Below are 22,181 nucleotides of genomic sequence, written 5' to 3' on the forward strand. Positions count from 1 at the left end.
TTTTTTTTTTTTTTTTTGCTCCCCTGTGCACAGCCAAATGCTTTATTCCTCAGTGTTTTTTATGGTGCTAGCAAGCACCAGAGTTCATGTTCATCACGGCTTTGGGCCAAATGAAGCACAAAACTGCAGCTGTGTGAATTAAGGCACCCACGGAGCATCTATGCTGGCTGATAAACACAAACCTCAGTGTGGTGCTGCTCATCTAAAATGGTTTATTGAAGAAAAGAAACATTTAAATAGGCCACAGTTGTAGAATGTTAATCTGCCAAAGATAATAGTTACACTGCAGTGCGCTTATTTGTTACCATCAACAATGTAGTTGCAAATTTTGGGGCATGACAGACAATATAAAAGCAGGTTTTATAGTGGCTGTCACGTCCAACATTTTACAACTGTATTTGCCAGGGTATGAAATCTATGCTACCATGTGTGTAGAACAGGTGAATTTTTCAGTTCCCATAAAATTTCCCTTTTCTTAGCAAAACGGCAGTAAAAAGGGCCTTGCCGGAGAAGTTGCTGCTGTTGCCCTTCCACCCAGTTGTTTTGACAGCTGTGGGAGCTTCAAGAACAAATGTCTGGAGCAAAGAGAACAGTGTTTTTTAAAACTCCTTGATGCAGCTGAAGAACTGAGCAGGGGCTGGTACAATAGACCCAGGTACCCTGAAACCTTGTTAGTGTGCCCAGAGACCAGCACAGCGTGGTCCACTCCTGCCTAGGGCATCTTGGTGAAACTATAATAGAAAGTCATTTTCTAGAAGAGGTTTCAGGGGACAGGCTAAACACAGAGATCAGTAGGAACGTGGAAGCAACCAACTGCTTAATGGGATTTAAAATTTCAGCCGTCACCCAGATGAGCTGCAGGCTATTTGTTATAGCTACAAATGTCCAAACAGGGATTAACATCCCGTCTCTCTCTCTCTCTCTCTCTCTCTCTCTTTTTTTGTTTTTTTTTGGGGGGAGGGGGGGAGGGAGAGAGGGGGGAAGTTGAACTTTGCATCAAGTGTGCAGTGGCAATTTGGGGACTATGTATTGTCATGATATAGAAGTTTTTTAGGGGGAGATGACTTTTATCTGGGATCTTTTATGGCTAATTACCTTGCTGTAAGCCAAGTCATTTAGAGTTATGGTGATTCCTATCATGCTGGTATTTCACATTTTTAAATCTCTCTTGTTTCTAAGAGCTGCTTTCAGGAGAAACCTTCCATGAAACGGACTCGTTGAAGCAATGTTATCTTTGGTAGTAAGCGCCTACGTCGAATGCTGTTCCGGTAAAATCCTTCTGTAGTACACATTCCACTAGTAATGGTTCCTAGAGCCCAGACATACGTTTAAGTAGACTTAAAACGTGGCCTATTGCGCTGACTGAGCACTTGGCTGCCTAGGTCTGTCCCAATGGCCACACCATATAAACTAAGTCTCCACCATCTGTTCCACCCTCTATTACAGATTCAAAGAAAATACCACTTTATTTTATGATGCACTTGTGGTAGAAGGTGGAGGGAGGAGATCGGTGCTTGTGCATGCATTTTGCTTCGCAGCTGCTGTTCTGTTCTCCTGTTTCAGGCAGAGATGGGAGACAGAAAAGGAACTGCTATCCCTAATTTTAGTACATGCCTCCCCTGGTAAAGTGGAATTGACTGCAAGAGAGCTGCATCCCATGCAACAGTATTTTTCCCTGGTGTTGTGATCATCTGCCAAATGAGATGAAATAGAGTAATTAAAGACTGTGATAAAATAGTGTGGCTCCTGCTTTTCACCTGGAGAAGGAATGTGTCCGATTATGAGTGTGTGGTTGATTTTTAACGGTTGTGTAATAAAGGGAAAATTGATCCAATTAAAAGTGCATCACAAATGGCTCATCTGGTTATTAAAAACGCTTCATCTCCTCACACTTCCTTTGGTGGCAGATCTGTTTCCATGGCCAACAGGAATTAGACTTGCTAACACAGCATCAGCAAGATACCTCGTCTCATGCTGTCAGGATGTGGACAACAAAGCTGATCTCTTTGGCAGGCCAAGGGTAACTTTATCTTGTATTGTTCTCCCCATCTCATAAGCAAAATACTAGGGTTTCTCACGTTCATCCAAACTGGTAGTCCCTTTAGATTGGTATTCTACTTCCCTGCTGTGGCTGATACCTGATGCTTCAAAAGCAGACCATCTCCACTCCTCCATAACACATTTAGTTAAACTAGCTGGAATTGCATCTAAGTGATTAGAGACATAAAGTCTGGGTTATAATTCTAGGTTTGCCACTGAGCAGTGAACCACTGCTGGCCTTAGTTTAGCCTCCTGTGAAATCAGGATAATATTGCTATCTGACTCACAGGGGGTAGCATCAGGTTTAACTGATTATTGTGGATTAAATAGGCTAGCCTGATAAGTGCTAGTGGACAGAAGAAACATTAAGAATATTTTATTTGGGGAAACCACAAGAGAGCTAAGCAATGGCATTTAGGGTTAGAAGACATCAGCACCCTCAATGAGGATACATCCTCTAATTTCTCCATTACCCAGCATATGCAATTTTATATTGCCCAACATATGATGCGAGGCATCTCTTTCAGCAGCAATGAGCTGCTAGTTCGTAAAATATAAGAACATGACAGAGTGATTACTCTATTTACTGGCATTGCTAGATTTGGTACTGATCAGCCGTTTCATGAAAAGGCAGGATTTCTCTGGGTAGGTATAACCACTGTCTACATTTGTTATATGGAAATCAGCTTGTGAAGTTCGAGTTTGCGAATGTTTGTAAGTTGGGCTTTTTTTGAACCAAAGGAGCAGAATTACAAAAGTAAAAATAAATACAGATGCTGTTCAGCTCTTTCTTTGTGTAGCTTAAGTGATTTTTCTGGGTCATTACTCAGTGCAGGGATTTAAAGTTATTTCATTTTGCACAACTAATTACTGCACTTGCCTGGCAATTTTGGATTACAATGAACAGTGCATAAGGTCATTTAGCAGACTGATTCACAGCATATATTTTAGTCTAAATTTCACAGCAACTGGCTATATATTTTTTTCTTAGCTTGAACAAAATGTTACATATGTGGCTTTACAATATAGAGCATGGCAAAAACAGCATGCTGTAAAGTCTTAAAAGTAACAGAGTGCTAGTTTGCAGAAATAGTCTTCAAGCTAATAAGAAATTCTATACACTTTGATTGGTAACCGAGAAAGAAAAGCAAAGGGCAAAGGTAACATATCCTTCAATAGCCAGTTGCAGAAGTCACTTTGCTGGCTTTTTGAATGCACCCAATTGTGCCTAGGAACTGGAAGCTGTACAATGCATTTTACGTACTGATTTTCAGGGACCCACCTGATGCCAGGTTTGAAAGACGATAAAGGTGATGACCATAAGTTCAAAGTTGACAGGTTGGGAAAATTTGAGAGTCCCTATAGTAGCTGGGACCTGCTCTGGAGGTGCTCAGACAAGGGAGCTCTAGGTTTTTGCCATTTGCAGAAAAGGGGGTAAAAAGAACAAAATAGAATTATCCCAAGCCCGTGATCAGGGGCACTGGTCGTGTTTGACAGAGCAAACATAACTGCTCCTTTTCCAAGCACAGCAAGTCTGCAGTACTCGAGACCTCTCAGCAGCTTCAATTTCCCTGGCTATGGTGTTTGCAAGGGAAATGGACCATCTGATTCAGAGGCCTGGGAACATCTGAGTTTTAATCTGATGTTGTATGGCCTTGGGTGAGTCACTTAACCCCTCTGCCTCAAGTAAGCTCACCTCACGGGCGTGTTGAGAGCTTCAGTTACAGTGTGCACAGTGCTGTGAACAAAAGCTGTCGTTAAAGTGCTTCGCTGCAGGAGACCCTCTGCTATATTGCTGATAAGATAACCTCCCTGTTTTCGTCACAGGTGGTGACATTTTTAAATGCCCATTTATTTTCTGTGTCGTGCTTATCTTGCTGGAAACGAGCGTGTTGCAGAGATGGGTTGCCTGAGATGTCTGTCTGGCGTGTCAAATTTGGTTCCCAGAACAACTATTCCCATTCCCGCTATGGCTCCCATCTCTCCCCAGAAAGCCTGATCCAAAGCAAGCAGACTAATCATTTTGTGCTGAATCACTCAATCGGCAGCAGGTGCATTTGCTGTCTGAGTACTCCCCTCTTGAAGGATTCTCCCGTTTCCTCCTTTCTGTTTCCTGTGTGACAGTCGCTGAAATGCTACAGGAGGTGGCCTCGGGGCAGCACATTTGCCCCACCTGCCAAATGAAGATGTCTATAGAATTGGTGGGAATGTAATGCAGAGCATTAAACAGCCTCAACGTGGAGAGGACGGGTTTGGGTCCCGGTGAAATGGATCAACGGATGGGTCGATTTCAAGGTCTTGGCACAGGCCCCTCCGACGGGGTGGTGTTGCTAGGTAACATAGCCAAGGAGGCCCAGGAAGCAGAACCTTTCATCATTTTAAATGAACTAAAAGTAGGTTTGTTTTGTTTGCTCTCTGTCTAACTCATTTTCTGGAAGGAGATTGGGGAAAGGCAAACTTCAGTGCTTGCCTCAGCCCTAAAAGGAAAGAAACTTCTCCTCAAATTCCTCTTGTCCCCTACACAGGAACACTGGTGGCTTCAGCTTTTCCAAGGTTGGCAAGAAGAGGTTAAGGTGGCAGGAAGGCCAGGCTGCTCATACTGTCTTGCAATAGATTAGGAAAAGCTCTTCCCTTATCTCTGGGGTTGCCCTCCTGGTATCTGTCCCAAGCATAGTTCCCATCTCCAGCCCATCGAGGTGGATGTCATCTACCTGGACTTCAAGAAGGCCTTTGACACTGTTTCTCACCCCGTTCTTATAAAAAAAAAAAAAAACTAGGCACTGCAGCATTGATGCCTGCACAGTCAGATGGGTGGCAAATTGGCTAGATGGTCGCACCCAGGGTGGTGGTGGACGGGTTGTTTTCGACCTGGAGGGATGTGGGCAGTGGGGTCCCCAGGGCTCGGCCCCGGGGCCTGCACTGTTCAACATCTTTATCAGTGACTTGGAGGTGGGTGTGGAATGCATGCTGTCCAAATTCGCCGATCACACAAAGATGTGGGGAGAAGTGGGCACACTGGAGGGACAGAATACAACTAGATCTAGACAGGTTGCAGAGATAGGCAGATGAGAATAGGATGGGAATCATTGCAGACAGGTGCAAGGTGCTGCATCTAGGGAGAAGGAACCAGCAACACACCTATAGGCTGGGGAACACCCTTCTCAACAACACAGGGGCTGAAAGGGATCTTGGAGTCATTGTTGACTCCAGGATGGAAATGAGCCACCAATGAGAGGAAGTGGTCAGCAAGCCTAACCGCACCTTGTCATGCATCCACAGATGCATCTCAAGCAGGTCCAGGGAGCTGATCATCCCCCTCTATGCAGCACTGGTCAGGCCACAGCTGGAGTACTGCATCCAGTTCTGGGTGCCGCACTTCAGGAGGGATGTGGCTAGCATTGGGAGGGTCCAGAGGAGGGCCACTCGCATGGTCAGGGAGCAGCAGGCCAGGCCCTACAAAGATACACTAAGGGGCCTGAATCTATTCAGCCTCCACAAGAGAAAACTGAAAGGAGATCTGGTGGCCACCTATAAACTCACCCAGGGAGACCACCAGAAAACGGGTGAGACCCTGTTCCCCTGGGCACCATCTGGGATAACAAGGAATAACAGCCACAAATTGATTGAAAGCAGGTTCAGGCTTGATATCAGGATGCATTACTTTATGGTTAGGGCGGCCAGGCTCTGGAACGGGCCCCCAAGGGAGGTGGTGCTCTCCCTGGCCTTGAGGGTCTTCAAGAGGAGGTTGGATAGAGATCTGCCTGGGGTATTATGATCCCAGCACTCGTTCCTGCCCAGGGCGGGGGGTTGAACTTGATGATCTGCTCAGGTCCCTTCCGACTGAAACTATAAATGCACAGAGGATGAATTCAGTCTCTCCCTTCCCCTGTCTAATAATGAATACAGAGACCCGGCTGTTCATCTGCTCCAGCAAACACCTTACTCTTTCTGTCACCACCACAGGGAAGCGTTCATTTTGCATTTGTTAGGGATGGAGCAAAGGGGCTCTCCTGACTTTTGTATCATGCTTGACGCATCAAGAGCAAGAGGGGCAAACCTTGTATTGGCTCTCAGCAGAACTAGATCAGCATCTCTTCCATCTGGCTGAAGAAATCCATATGCAAACACCTACACGGATGAAGGCTAGTGGTTACTGTTGCCTTCTGCAGCCTGCTAGCATGGTATTCAAACCGTTCCAACATCGGCAACTGGCCAGGGTCTGGCCCAGCAATTTACAAGAAGCCGGACTGCCAGTGGTGCAGTTTCATGCTGGAGACGATGTTTTCAATTAGGACACAAATGCACAGATTGTACACTTTTTTTTTGGCGGGTACCTCTTCCTGAGGCCTCCAGATTGATATATGAAGTCAATTAAAATATTAAGATATTTTTATAGGAAGCAGCAAACCTGCTACAACACACATTTTTATAACTTGCTGGTGCTGGTCCAACTAGCTTGAAATATTCCTCCCGTTTCGTCAATTTAGTCTGTTACCAAACTGCAGTAGCACGGTGCCATTTGTATATTCAATAGACACGCTGCATATGTTGATTCTGTGCAAAGTTATGAAATGGGTTGGCTAGTGGGATGTGTGTGGTTGGCCAGAAATATTTCTGAATTGAGACGATACTCGGTACAACTGTCTGGGTTGGGGGTCTTAATTCACATTCTCCTCCTCATTTTTTTTCTTTAAGACTAATTGTTTGCACCATAGAGCTCCTTTCCTTCTGGCAACCCCTTAGGTAGGTGTAATATTAGTTTCCTGGATAGGGAAACTGAGGCACAGGGTGTTGCCAATGTTACAAAGCAAGTCAAAGGCAGAGCTGAGAACAGAACTGACCATCTCTCTTTGTGACTAATCAACCGTGCTCCCTCTGAGACCGAGGGAGAGGAGCCAGGCCCCTCCAGACTCCCAATCTTCTCTAACCCTTTAATGACAGAGCATCCCTAAACAAGTTTCAAGACTATGAACGCGCCAAATGCACAAAGTGATACAGACCATTGCAGAGAACTTCCTTTAGTCACCATTACTGTAATGTCAGAGCATTTCTCAATTTCAAATAGGTTTAATCTTACAACTTGGCAAGGAAGAGGTGCATCCTCATTTTACAGATGCAACTGAATTGCTGAGAGGCTAAAGTTCAGATCCTCAAAGATACTTAGGCACATAACCACCACTGTTTTTAGTAGGTCTTGGGCCTTAGTCACTTGACCCACATCACACAAAGTCATGGCAGCACAAGAAGTTGGACCGTGGTATCTCAAGCTCATGACCCATTCACTAGACCATCCCGTCTCTCCTCCTATCTGCAACTGAACTTCAACCTTGGAACTCACAAGACCCTGAGACACATAACCATGCAGCATATGTACGTATTTGTTTGCAAAGTGCACACGGTAGTATGGGACATATATTAAGAAGATACAGGTGAGACCTTATGTGCCAGATACAACACTGCAGAATAATAATAATAATAATAATAATAATAATAATAATACAAAACAGTTGAAGACATCTGGTCTTCTAACGGGAGCAGGGGAGATCACAACAGATTTAGGAGCAAGCAGTGGAACTAGGATACATATGGAAAGAGGATGCCTTCCACCTCTAGATGGAAGGAATAGCAACTGCTTTGCTTTATCACCCTTCCCCTCAAGCAGCTTCTAGAGACTGGGAGGAGGAAATAATGTCGTCTTTCTACAAAAGGGCTAAATCTCAGTGTCCTCTAGTTATACAAGGACACTATACTCTCCCTGCTGCTTTGGGGTCATAAGAGTACCAACAGCATGAGCTAGTGCTGGTGGAGGGATAGCTCAGGGGAGAAGCCTTAGGGATATGGTATATGAAAAAAGCAGCAGCAGAACTGTCAGTGCTGTGCAGCTGCAGACAGGGTGAAGGACGTTGGACACTACTCCTCCAAAAGCAGCTGCTTTGTGAGAGGGAGATTCCCTTGCCTCACCAGATTTGAAAAAAACAGATGACCTTGCCATCTGCCCAGCAAGGACCAGTAACGCACCTGTTTGGTGAGGGAGGCTACATGCTGCAGTGCACTAAGCACTTGGCTAGGAGTCAAGAGACTTGGTCTCTGACACTGCCCTGCTGTTTGACCTTGAGAAAGTCCATTCAAACCTCCGTTTTTGGTTCCTCATCCATAAAGCAGGGATGATACTACCCACTCATCTCTCTAAAATATGTGGAGGGCTGTGGATGGAAAATACTGTGCAAGGGCTATTATTATTGCATCAAAAATAGCTACAGCTATTATTTGTTTTAGTCAACAAATCTAGAGTCTTCCCTCAGTTACACCCTTCCACACCTAGTGGTGCTGCTCTTTCTCCAATTAAGCCGCTTTGGATTTGAACCAGCCCAGTGCTGAGCAGAATCCGGCTTGTGTGTATTTTGCACCAACCTGTTTGCAAAGGGATCCCGGGAAGCTGCTGCACAATGTGAATGATTAATAACATGGCATGTAGGTAAACAACACACCTCCACAATGTTTTTCCACTAAACAGGGACATTAAGATGGCAAGCTCCAATTTATCATTATTTAAAAATAAAACAAATGGTGCTTCATAAATATGCTCACAAGAATAGCTGTGCCTGGGTGCAAAAGGAAGATGGCAAAAGGCCACCAATGAGGTTCAAAAGTAGTACATTAGTATCCTCTTGATTGCAATAAATTAGACCAGTCACAGCAATGCACAAAAGGTAAAATGAGAGTGCTGTTGCCAGCTCCAGAATGATAAATCCTATGGTGTGTTTTCAGCATTCATACATACAACGTGGTCATATGCAATAGAAAAATATCAAGTCAAGGGGATATCTTTGGTTTCCGGGAGAAGAGAGATGAATTGGCACATGGAAGGCTACAGCGATAAGGGAGTTTTTATAAACATAACCTAATTGTATTACTTCAAAGTCCTGAAGTTTATTGCCCTGTTTAATGATGTGTCTCGTTATTTATAGTGTAGCACAATGAGTCTGCTATTGATTTAATACACTTCCTTAAAGACCGTCATTGTCACAAGCAATAAAACGAAGCCATTCTGAGACAGCTCAATTATGTCACATCTATATAAACTGACCCAAATCACCCATGTCATTTGGGGGCCACTGCAGCAGGGCAGGGAAGCAGATGATGAGGATTGTGGCATGCTCATCTCAAAGCAGGAATGGCAGCTCAGGCCTGCAGGCAACAGTGCAATGCACAGCTGCATGGGGAAGGAGCAAGAGGCAGCAGCAGGAATGGAGAAATTGCCTGACTCAGGAGCTCTTGCCCCTGGGCACATGCAGCAGGCTGGTGTCACTGGGCATTTGGTCAACAGGCCTCCTCTGATCTTTCCTGGTTACAGGCCCAGTCCAAAGTGTATGCAGTGCAGTGGCAAAATGGGCTGGGACGTGGGTCAGTAAAGCTGGGGTGCATTTCTTTTTCCAGCAGTGGGCACACTCAAGGCTGGGGCTGCTCCCCCCACTTACACTTACCTTTCTGATACTGGAGCCAAAGCTGCTGTTGTACCTTCTTGCTGGGGAAGTGGATGGTGCAGCTGAACTCCGATCCATACAGCGCCTCTGCGATGTAATGGGAGCCATACTGCTGAATGAAGGACAGCAGCTCCTCCCGACTGCTGTCTTTGTTGAGGATCTTGAGGACATTTGCAAATCCTAAAAGAATGAGTGTTTCATCAGTTGAGGCACTGGGTAGGGCAGGGCAGGGCAGCCCAGAAACTCCTTGCTCCAAATTCTGTGTTCCCTGAAGAGCTGCCAAATGCATTCCCTCTTCTACCATGATTTCTATGATCATTTGCTAAGCATGGCTATGTGCTATTTACCATGGGCTGCAACTCTGAGACCTTCCTGTGTCTTCCCCTTCCAAAGTGATTTTACAAATAAATTGCTAGTGAGAGTGCTGAAACACACACACACACACACACACACACACACAGACAGAGAGAGAGAGAGAGAGAGAGAGAGAGAGAGAGAGAGAGAGAGAGAGAGAGAGAGAACCTTTTTTTAGGATGCTAGGATTGAAATGAAAGCCTGCCATGTAGGGTTTGTCAGAGCTCCGTTTTGCAATTAGCACAGCCGGAGATGTCACCCTGCTGTAGGGATTCATTTCGTACAGCTCACAGAACGGAGCTGAATAGGCCCAAAGGACATATTCTGGGCAGCTTATTTTTAGAAAAGCTGAGCACATCCCTTAGTAACCTGAACGGGTGGGTAATAAACTGGACACAGAAGATTAGAACTGTGGGTCCCATCAACTTTTCAGTTGCCCAGTAGTCTCAGATGAAAGCGAGTGACCCTAAAGCAGGGGTTACATCTCTCAGGATTTTCACAAGAGGCTTCCACAACAAGTACCCCACCATATTTCCTGGTGCTGGCTAAGTAGGAGGGCACTGCCACAATGTGGACATGGTGCATCATAAACATGTGCCTTAACAAAGGCACAGGATCCTTAACTCAAGTGCCCCATCCCCTTGCACAGAGGTCTGGGGCAGGGCTATCCAGGGGCAGGTGGCAGATAGGATGGGAGAATGCTTCTGAAGAAGGTGGGCTTCTTAGGCAGGGATCATAGGACTTCATCCTGGGGAGGTTTTCTGGTTTTAGGCATTCCCCCAGGAGGAAAAGTCTCTGTTGACTGAATCTACATTTTGTTTCTATTGAGTTCGTCCACCATGTTTGTGGGGTTATTGCCACGAGGCAGGGTTGTGAGGGAGCATGACAGCAAAGGCAACTTGCGGCAGGTAAGATTTCTGAACAGAATGACGCTGACCTCTGGGAAAGATCCAAACTGATAAACCCAGGTGGACCTAGGCCAGTCTCTTCAGGCTCCCATCCAGCACAGACCCTCCAAGCAACCAGAAGCCTAGCACATCTCTGACGTTCACCTCCTCAGGGACCTGGGTTTCCCACTATTCTGAGGTGCACAGAATAAGCAGATGTGCCTGGGGCAAGCTTTGGGGGTTATGATCATCCTGCCAAGCCCATGCTATTCTCTTACTGAGCAAGGAGGGACAACTCTGAATATATTCAGAGAGAAAGGGCATCGCTGAGTGAAGGGAAACCATACACTGCAAGTTCAAGGTAGGAGCTGAGAAGAAAATATACCCCATGAAGCCAGGCTTTGTTCCCTTATGTTCCACTGCTGTCACTAGGGCCAAGCCACTGAGGCCAAAGTTACTATGTTAGATTTAAAGCCAACAGGAGCAAACAGGTGCTCAGCACCTCTCAGAAACTGGGTCATTCATTCAGGTGTCTATGCACACACTTCGGTGCTTTCCTCTTCACACTTTTGGCTTCCCGATCGAGGCTTCTCCTATGTGTGCAGAATGGGAGTGTATTTATCCTACAACTCTTAATGGCTTTGCATTCCTTGGTTGTAGATCTCTGTGTGCAGGCAGTGGTATTTAAAGCTCAATGAATAATTAATATTTTGGCTCAGTGGCCAAAACTAAAATCAAAGAAAACCACCCCTCTGCTCCCTCCTCAACAAAAGGAAACTGCAGGGGGGGAGACAGAAAAGCCAGTTCAGACTAAATCAAAACAGACATGTTTTTAGCCAAAGTTTTTTCCCGTTTTGTTTCGGTAAACCAAAAAAGCCAAAACATCTCCTTTTGGACTGAGCCCAAACCTCTGTCTTGAGCCCAAATGAAATGTTTTGTTTCTTCTTCAAGTTATTTAGGTCATTATTTTAATTAATTTGTTTATTTATTTTTAAGTTAGCCCAATTTTTAGTGAGCAAATCTTTTTATTGAAGAGGGGGAAATCAAGCTGCACTTTTCTCTTTTGGCATTTTCCCCATTTCCAAAGCAAAACATTTTTATTTAAAAAAACGTTGAGATAACAAGTTTCAATATTTTCACATCTCCCCAATGCACGTTTTCCAATTAAACCTCTTTTCTGCCTTGGTGCCCCGCCCCCTTGAAAAAAAAAAGAAAGAAAAAGAAAGAAGAGAAAGGTCACCGAATTTTGACACTATCATTTTATTACGCTAATTATGTCTGTCTTCTAGTGTGACCTTGAATGAATTGTAGTTTCCCATATGTAAAATGAGAGAAACCTCTCTTTGCCTCACCAAGAAGGTTGTGAGCATTAGATACTGCCTCTATGGAGTCAGGAAATGGAAGAGTGCTGGCTGCTGGCTGCATGCTTGGTATAGCTGTGTGCTTATGAGAATGGGTAGCGACAGGTGATGTGGCCCAGAAGCCACAGACCTAATGCCCTTCCCCAAACACATGCCCCCACGTGCACATGCCCACCCACAGTCCTCTCAGCTAGAAACGTAATGATAATCCAGGGAGCTCTCACCTGCAGAGAGGGTGATGGAACTGAGCTTCACTTTGTACAGGTTGCTTCTGACCCTCCAGTGCTGCACCATTGGGTAGCCCATTGCCTCATCGTACTTGATGTCTCCTGGAAAGGAAAGCTGGCACTTAGAGCAGAGGGAGTGGACTGGGAGGCAGTCTGGGAAGTGTTACTTTCATGCTGATTGGTTTCTTCGCTACATGCTTCAGGGCTACGAACACAATGATAACAGAGATCATAACCTCAGACACATCGCACCGTGGGAGTCCTACTAGTATTGACAGGGATGATAGGTAAAAGCTGTAGCTGGTACAAGCAGGGCAGGGCTCAAAGGGAGCTCATGCTGTTAGAGAAGTGCAAGTTGACATTGAATGGGCACTGCTGGGAGAAAGCTCACAGTGACACCTTTCAGACTGATATAGCAACGGTGGCTGTGGGCTGGAGGATGCAGGGAAGGTATCTGAGCCTGGGGAGATCAGGGCTGCTGGGAAAAGCAGAGGAGATATTTGCACACAGAGGCTGGGTATAGGACAAAGAAGAGGAGAGGAGGATTTGCTTCTGAGCATGCACTTCGAATGACTGAAAGCTCCCTGGACAGCAAACGAGAGAGGGTCCTGTTCTCTCAGGTACGGCTGCGAGAAGGGTCTCAAGACAGCTGGCAAAGCCTAGGTGCTCTCGGTTTGCTTGGGAACGAAACCCAGGCAAGATGGCTGCAGCAGCAGAGGGGAGAGGGCTCATACCAGTGAGCAGCTGGAGGTCCGGCAGGGGCTCAGACAGGACGCCACGGCACTGTTCTTCCACAGGCAGCGGGATCACCATCAGGCCGTCTGCCAGCTGGGGGAAGTCTTTGATGAAGTTATTTTCCCTGAAGAGAGAAAAAGGAAAATTCCAAAGCAAAGATGGAGGCAACCTCCTGGCAGCAGGGCAAAGAGGACTGGCTGGTAGGGACACTGAGATGGGGCTGCTCACACGTGATGGGAGTAGAGGGATAGATGTGTGTCGGTGTGTGTAATATCCCAGGCCTGCTACTCAGGACAAAGCTGTGTGAGGCTGCATGCACAGAATCAAACTCTTGATTTCAGCGTCAGCTGTGGGATAGGCTCTTTAGTCCTTCCTCAACCCTTCTAGGCAGACCCTTTCCTCTGGACTTCAAAGAAGTGAGCCCACACCAGTGACCACAATGGTCAGCGACCACAATGGGTGCTGCTGAGGCCCACACACCATCTAGAGCAGTGGGCGCCAACCTTTTTGGTAGGCATGTCACAAACTTGCCTTACACCCATCCTGATATCCTTCCGCATCTGCTGCTGCTTCCCCTATACCCTCTGCTTAATCTGTTGCTCTGCTTCCCGCCTTACCTGCCACTGTGCTGCCTTTCCCCTTCCTGACTGATGGTGCTCTACAAAGAGGCTTCCCATGCCGCTTGTGGCACACATCTAACCATTCGGCAGCCCCTGGTCTGGAGGCCCTCTTTGCAGGGCCAGTGCTGCTGAGACTGGCTGCCATGGTGTCAGTACACAGGGAGCATAGGGCCTTGAGTCTGAATCATGGTGACATCCTGAACCAGCATGATGGAAAGATGAAACAGCATAGTCTAATACAGGCACATGTGGGCATGCTCAGAAGCTTCACACAGAGCTGTAGCCTACAGGAGAGGAAGATCTTAATGAAGGGTGGAGCCAGCCCAGAAGTCACAAGAAGATATTCTGTTCTGATGCTGTTTTTAGACCCCTGTGCCTGGCCCCTCCCTTCTTGCCAGTCCAAGCTCTGCAGGACTCGGTGGTTTGGTGAGGAACAAGTAGAAGGGCATGCCTCTCTCCCACAAGCCCCATCCTCCAAGCTTCCACCTTTCCATGCCCCTAATTGATCTTGGAGAGTGTGGTCTGTATGCATTTGTTCAACAAGCCCATCAACCAGCTCTGATGACTGGCCCATCACTCCTCCGTAGGAGCCATTGCCCCCTGCTTCTGCAGCTCTCACAGCTCTTTGCTGGGCCTGGTATCTCAGAGCTCTGCATCATGCAGCTGCAGGCCAGCCCCAGAAGTGCCACGGTTAGTTGTTCTTTGCTGTTCCTTTCTCACCCCTGAAGTGTCAGAAGTGGGTCTGGCGCTCACAGGCAGCAGAGGAGCCTTCAGAGAGCCTGAGCCTGGAGCGAAGGCTGTCGTCAGCCACGTCCTGGAATGACTGCAGACTGATCCCGGCAGACAGAGGCGGCTTTGAGATCTGAATCTGTAGCGCGTGCTGCCATTCATTTTCAAACCTAGATTCCCCACCCAAGGAAGGCGAGCTGCTAATTAGCTCCCTGGAGGGCTGTTTCATTGTTATCTTTCTTAGCTTTCCAGCAGCGGAGATGACAGAAAAACTCGACTGTCAGACCAGGGGAGCATATGCCAGGTCCAATCTGGATTATCAACTGTGCCACAGCAATGTGAGGCATCAGACAGCGGATGGGTATGAGGACGCCACTCCCCTGAACCGTCCTTGCTCCTGGTGCCACCCACACAAATGTTCAGTCCCTAAAAAAGGCCTTATAGTGGGCCCCTGTCCCTAACGGATACCCACAGACCTCTTTGCAGCTACCAGAGTTAGGATTGTGGCTGTTTTTAACTATTTCTGTATTCAAAATGAGAACAATGTACCCACAACATTGGTCTAAGGTAGGAGGAAAAAAAATAATAGCATTTTTATGTTAAAGTCATTTGTCACCCCATTAGTCACATCCCATCAGCCTGGCCAGGACAACACCCCTGGGTACTTGCCCTCTACCAGGGGAACCTCTGCTTGTTCCACCAGTCACATCCTCTTTCGAATTAGAAACTGTTACAAAGGCCCAAATCAATCCCTGGTGCAGCTCCACTACTTCCACTGCTTACATCCAGGAGACTTTTGGCCCAACATGTCTCTCAAGTTCTGCTGAGCGAGGCAGAGCACAGGGAGAAGTGATAATGAAGTGTGATGTACATGCCCTCAGTGCCTCTGCAGACAGGTTAGGCTCTCCCACCAGCACTCCCGATTTCTTAACTCCCACTCTTCTCTTCATGCTCCATATTACCTCCTCCAGCCCAAGGTTACCCAGCTCTGCAGAACTGATATCCCTTGCTCCCCTTCTGCAAACTCCTGCCCTGCTCCCTCAAACAGTGTTTCAGCCAGCTCGGAGGCAAGATGCCGGCTCACGCCTGAAAAGGAAGGGATGCTTTTCCCAACATGGAAGGTCCCACACACCACTTCACCCCTCTTGAATGCAAACCTTACTGTTGACACTGAGGAGCTTGTACAACTCCTATTAGCACCATATTCAGGCCCCACCATCTGTCTTTCATGGAAGGCCACGATAAAGGTCTCTGTTTCTGTTGCTAGAGCCAGGCTCATTTTCTTCATAGGACATGTATTTAAGTAGTGCTTTGATCCCATGCATGCTTTCATCTGCAAATGGCTAGAAAGTTCAATGTTCCTGCATGCTTGGAAATCCATCCCCACCACCCCCCCACCCCGCCGCTACTACTTCCCTCCCTACAGCACTGTCTGCTCCACCTTTGCTCCCCTGACCTCTCCCCTCCCTCTGCAGCCCACTCACAAGTTGATGCCCCACGCTCCAGGTGCTGGATACCTCTGTCCTCACATGCAACATAAGCTCCTTTGACTGCCTTACCTGGATCATAACCAGTTGAGAGACCATGACCTTTTTTGCTTTTAATGTCCTTTTAGACGCACTAGAGTGTACAACATGTGCCTCTTCTGCCTGCTCTGCCCACGACACTCCCCTTCTGTGCTGTTTCCCTTGAGATAAGCCTAGGGGAAGCTGCCAGCTGACCTCCCTATGCCCTAGCTCCCCAGCTGCTTCAGATCCTTGCCTGAAGGGCTAGACTCCCCTCAGCTTTCACTGCTGGATCTTTCTCCCCTCCTTATTTAACTCTGTGAGATGCTTTGGGAGACGGTTCATACGAGCGATGCTCCATCAAATAAACTCACATTGATCTGTATACAGAAGGATAGGGGAAATGACCACAACTTCATTGATCTGTATACAGGGGGAGAGGGGAGGAAAGAAAGAGGTCATAGTCCCATTACAGCAAGGCAAGGGATGGAGCCCAGGCCTCTCTCTGCATCTGACTGGCTAATAACAACTAGGATACATGCTCTATGCCTTTAATACCCCAAACATCTTCTGCTCCCACTGGGTTAGTTTGTCACAGCACTGCTGAGCCACCTACAAGGCCCGGCTATAGAGCATAACGTGGTAGCCCTCCCATTCATGTTTCATGCAGACAGAAAGTGCACAGGGAAGCAGACCGGGCCAGGCTAGAAAAGCTCTTTTTGGGGGAGGAGGGTGCTTTTGCTTCCCAAGGACAGGGTGCTGCTAGCCAGCCAGTGCTGTCCTAGAAACCCATCTCCTGCTGACTCCACACTTGCTCAGCCTTCTGGAAAACTACAGCTGCGAGGAGGGAGATTTATGCCCTATCTGATGGATGTTACTGGAAAGCACGTGCTGCCTGGGGGGTACATCTATAAGGCATGCCATTGCAGCGGCAAGCACAAGCTGCCTCTCCAGAAGACCTACAACACTAACCACCCCACTCAGGGCCACGCTTTCAGTGGAGCTCAGTGCCCAAACTGCACCATACTGAGCCCTTTGGAAAACCCAGCTACTTGCTTTGGTGCCCTGTGATGGGACCAAGAGGCCTTCAGGCCTAGTTTTTGACCTTTGTGCTTAGCTTAAGCTGTGTGCTGAGCTTGAATTGTGGTTGAGATTTGCACCCAGTGAAAAGGAGCAGGTGGAAAAAATACTGTTTCTGACTTAAAACAAATTGGGAAGTTGGCTAAATAAATAAATATAGTCTGGGCAAAAGAGGAACAGTCAGAACAAAACCTGCCCCCACCGAAAAATGAAAAGATTACCTCAGAATAGAAAAGTCCGGTTAAGGGTAGCTATATTTGGCAAATAGAAGTAAAATTATTAATATGCATTAGGAGGAAGGCTTAAGCTAATGTTATATATTAAGAAATGCAAGCTATATATGGTATATAAAGAGAAGTGAGAGAGCGTACGCTTTGGATCCTACTCCTGAAGGATCCGGTCACCGATCCCAGATTCAGAAGTCAGGCAAAGGAGTTGGGAACCTGGGACAAGACTTCACGGCCTGATCAACCAGTGACGTCGGGCTCATTGTATCATGGGGTGATGAGCACGTTGTACTGCTTTTGACTAACTACAGTAATATAATTGTAACTGTTAGGGGCTAAATAAATGTGCTAGTGGTTAAGGAGTAACTGTGTCCTAGTCTTGGAATTAATACCTGGTACAAGGCTCAAAATAACATTACTGGACATAACATCCGACAGGAGCTGAACTGATCTGACACCTGGCATGTACTGTGAGCACTGAGGCCTTGGGAGAAGCTGTCATTCAGGAGACCCTTGGCAAGCTATGCCCAATATACAGGCCTCGTGCACAGCATAAGGACAAGATACAGGGACCCCGATGGTGTTTCTCTTTAGAGGCTGGGGCTGAGCCTGGGGCTGGCTCCATTGTGCAAGCAGGGCAGGGAAGTGCAGGCCAGGAGTGAGAAGAACAAAGGGCTCTGTACAATGGAGACAGGACCAACTGGGGGCTGGGGCTCCTGGCTGCTTATTTAAGGGCAACTGGTATTCTCTGTACAGTGGTGTATAACAAAGGCACGGGCATCTCATTGCATCTTACAGGTTTTACTGCAGGCTGCAATAACAACAAAGGATGTTTTATTTGTCCGAGGGGAAAAAATCTTTCTTGCACACATACACTCACAAATCTAATATTGATCACACGCCACTCTGGATCCCCGGTGGCGGGTGGTGAATGGGTGATTTGCTGTTCTGAGCCCTCAGCCTCTTAGCAATGCAAACGAGCAATGGCAATTACTCCAGGAGCCTGGGGGCTGTGTGGGTGGGTGGAAGTGGGTGTGCAATGGAAGGGAAAGCAATGCGGGGAAAGAAGGAGAGACTTGAGCAAGTTACTTAGCTCTCTTTCCAAGGAGTGTGGAAAGCCTAAGCGTGTAGGAAAGAGCAAGCACTATCAGAGCCACTTCCAGAGCAGCTGGAAGGCCGAACGCAGCACCATGGGATAAGTGTAGAGCCAGCTCATCTGTTAGTACAGCTCCAGTGAAGGCAATTTATGCCAATTAAAGACTTGGCTTGTCTTCACCCCAGGACAGGCCATCCTGGCATTGAGAGCCAGGGGCTCTGGACCAGGCTGTAGTGATGCAAGTGTTACTCAGGAAAAGCAGCCTGGCTCCTGAGAAGAACAAACTGCTGGGCAAGGGCAGTGTTCATCAGAGGCCCAGATGAGGCTCAGCAGGGTCTGTACAGATTTGCCCACTGTTCTTGGAAATGCTTTCCTGTGCTGGACACTGTCTCTCCCCAAGCATTACCTGTTTAATTCGCCATCAACTCTGTTTAAGCGCAGGGCGTCTCCCTCTGTTCTCTTTGCAATGAGCTTCCACAGGTAAGCACAGTGCAGAGGGTGAAGAGCCCTCTGCCCTCTTAGCTCCAGTACATTGTCTCCAGTGGCAGGTGAAATAAAATGCGAGGAAACTGTCTTCCTCTCACCACTACCACCCACAGAATGTATTTAGATAATTAAGGAGAGCCATCTATGGAAAGGAAAGGCTTCCTTACAGATGCCTACAGGTAAAAAAGACAGCACCCATGCCATGTATATGTCCCACTTACAGCTACTATCTATGTGTATAGTATATATGTATGTCACACTATGTGCGTGACACCATGCAGACACATATAGAGGGGAATTGGGCTTATTTAGTCGACAGAAGTGGAGACTGAGAGGAGACTTAATAGTAGTTTTCAACTACCTGAAGGCAGGCTCGAAAGAGGATGGAGCTAGACTGTTCTCAGTGGTGGCAGATAACAAAGCAAGGAGCAATAGTCTCAAGTTGCAGCAAGGGAAGTTTAGGTTAGATATTAGGAAGAATTATCTTGCTGGGAGGGTAGTAAAACACTGGAGCAGGTTACCCAGAGAGGTTGTGGACGCTCCATCCTCAAGGGTTTGTAAAACTGGGCTAGACAAAGCTTTCTCTGGGATGATCTAGTTAGGGACGGTCCTGCTCTGAGCAGGGGGTTGGACTAGATGACCTCCTGAGGTCCCTGCCAACCCTAAGTTTCAATGAATCTATGAGGACTAATCCACTGCTTCCACCTGCAGCCAGAGGAACCCGGGCATGCTACCAGCTTGCCTAGGCCAAGAGCAGCATATTGGTAAAACAACAGCTTGGGGAAGTGGGGCAGCTGTGTGTGAAAGTAGCTCCATGAAGGCAGATGCAAAGAGGGCAAGAGGTGAAAGCAATCTGTATGCCGTGGCTGGAGAAAGTAGATTTCATAGATTTCATAGACATTAGGGCTGGAAGGGACCTCGGAAGATCATCGAGTCCAGCCCCCTGCCCAAAGGGCAGGAAGTCAGCTGGGGTCATAGGATCCCAGCAAGATAAGCATCCAATTTGCTCTTGAAGGTGTCCAGTATAGGTGCTTGAACAGCCTCCGATGGCAGGCTGTTCCAGACCTTGGGGGCTCGGACAGTAAAGAAATTCTTCCTTACGTCCAGCCTGAAATGGTCTTGCAGGGGTTTATAACCCTTCAAGCTTGTCATCCCTTGGGGCGCTCTGGTGAACAAATGTTCCCCCAGATCCTGGTGGTCACCCCTGATAAACTTATAGGTGGCCATCAGATCACCCGAGCCTGCGCTCTTCCAGGCTAAAGAGCCCCATGGCTCTCAGCCTGTCGTCGGCTATTTTCCGGACCTCTGATCATGTGCGTGGCTCTTCTCTGGACTCCCTCAAGCTTCTCCAGATCCTCAGTATACACTGAAGTGCTGTGCTCACTGCACTGCTGTTTGAAGGCCAGGGGAAAGCTAGTCCAGGTGCTTAGGGCACGTGGTTGCAAGCAAAGGTCTTTGTGCGTGTGCCCGTGGGGAAGGGGCAAATCTCCACAGTGCACACCAGCCCAGCCTGTGGGGTGTCAGAAGGAGCAGTGTTCATAGACGGGACTTTAAAAGCAGCTTTGTTGACACATTTTTGTAGTCAAAAGAGCTTTTCTTCCTGTGCCTCCTCGCTTCCCTCTGCCCACAGCTGTGGCCTTCATCACTCGGGAACAGGTCAGCACAAACCTCCCTTGCCCTGGCATTATGATGCGCCCACTCCTGAAACTCAACTGCACACACAATGCAGTGATTTAGAGGAGGAACAATGGGGAGGTGGAGGGTAAAGAGTCACTAGGCTGTTTTGCTTAGTGCTGAGTCCGGCAGCCCGAGGTCCAGAGCCTTCATCATCTCATTTTCTCCACAGACAGTTAATTAGGCAGCGCTTTCTTCTGAGTCTACACAGAACCAAGCTGCTATTTGCTCTTCTAGGGGGAGGTGGGGAGAGAAGGAGACAGAGAAGCATGTGCTGATTGCAATCTCTGCCCAGGATATCCTACGTCCCCCTCCTTTTCACAGAAAACTTCTCCAGTATGTGGCTCCCAGTGCAACTGGAGGCCTCAGCCAGCAGAGGGCTGTAGCTCCTTTTCAACGGTATAAATAACCTTGTGGCTCACAGTAAATGCACACGGAAGAGTTTCCACCACCCTTTTGTGTTCTTCAGAAGCGCTGATCAAAGCCCCCACATACCAACCCTGCTGCACTCTGTGCAAGGAGAGAAACGCTGGCAAGAGGGGGAGATTCAGGAAGAATCAGCAATCTATCGGCTGCACCCGTGGAACAGCATGTGCATGTCCTTATGTGCATGTCCAAAAGACATTGAGTCTACATGTTCATGCCTGCTCACATAAGTGTATCTGTGCGCGTTTGCATGAGACACCTTGAATGTCTGCAGGAGAGGCTGTGTGTGTCTGCAGATGCACGTTGTGTTCTTGTGTGTACATGTGTGCATGCAGTGCATGTGTGAGTGTACACACAGTGTACAGTGGTGTGAAAGACAGTCTGTGTACATCGCTACTGGGGAGAGTCTGCATGTTATATTTGTGTGTGCATGGGTGTGTATAGAAGGGTATACACCAAGTGCATGTGTGTGTGTGTGTGCATATGGTCACTTGAGGCATATCTGCATGAGAAGCCGAGCTGTGTCTGGAAGGACCTCCATGGCTTCTCTCTACCCCTGGGACAGTGCTCATCTTGATCAGGTGCATAAGGACACCGAACTGCCTGGCTTCTATGAATGCCCTCCCCAAAACTATAGGAGACCTTTTCCAACACTCATTTGATCCCTAGATACTTTTATTGTTTCAGCACAGATGTTTAATGCCTAGTTCTAGTAACAACAGCACTTTCCATCTTCCAAATACTGTACTCTGAATTAACTAACTAATTCGCACTACTCCCCTGGAAGGAACCTACAAGCTGTTACAGCTGCTCTACAGCTACAGAGCGAAGCAGGAGAAGTTAAGCCTCCAATTTGGGGGTTGCTATTTTTGGGACTCAATTCTAGGATAAAAGGGGATTGATTTTCAAAAATGCTCCTACTGACGCTATGGTCTAGAGCAGTGATCCTCAACCAGGGTGCTTCAAGCACTCTGGGGTACCCTGAGATCCTTTCAAGGGTGCAGCAGGGTGCCACACAATGTTAGCATTGTTAGGTTTATAAACACGATTCACAAGATAAACCCAAAGATTTCAAATAGAAAACTGGAGCTGTGATTCCTTCTGAGATCTTTGCAAGAGCAAAAATGCTGTATTATTTTCTGTAAGCAAAAAAGGGTAAAAACTAAGAGCTGGCATTTTCCAAGTGTCTATCCAGGGTGCCTCAAGTCTATCCAGGAGCAGCTCAAGTCGAGCAGAGGTGCCTCAAGCCA

General features: G+C 47.4%; 1 protein-coding gene across 1 annotated transcript in view; it reads right to left on the reverse strand.

Moving 5' to 3' along the window:
• ASTN2 (astrotactin 2) overlaps window positions 1–22,181 on the reverse strand; it is a 644,195-nt gene that overhangs the window by 226,795 nt on the left and 395,219 nt on the right. Inside the window, 3 exon segments of the mRNA XM_019510513.1 lie at window positions 9,525–9,704; window positions 12,351–12,455; window positions 13,088–13,212. Of these exon segments, the coding sequence (XP_019366058.1) occupies window positions 9,525–9,704; window positions 12,351–12,455; window positions 13,088–13,212 (410 nt within the window).

This window comes from Gavialis gangeticus, unplaced genomic scaffold, assembly GCF_001723915.1.
Source record: "Gavialis gangeticus isolate Ggan-Ray unplaced genomic scaffold, GavGan_comp1, whole genome shotgun sequence".
NCBI classification, from domain to species: domain Eukaryota; kingdom Metazoa; phylum Chordata; order Crocodylia; family Gavialidae; genus Gavialis; species Gavialis gangeticus.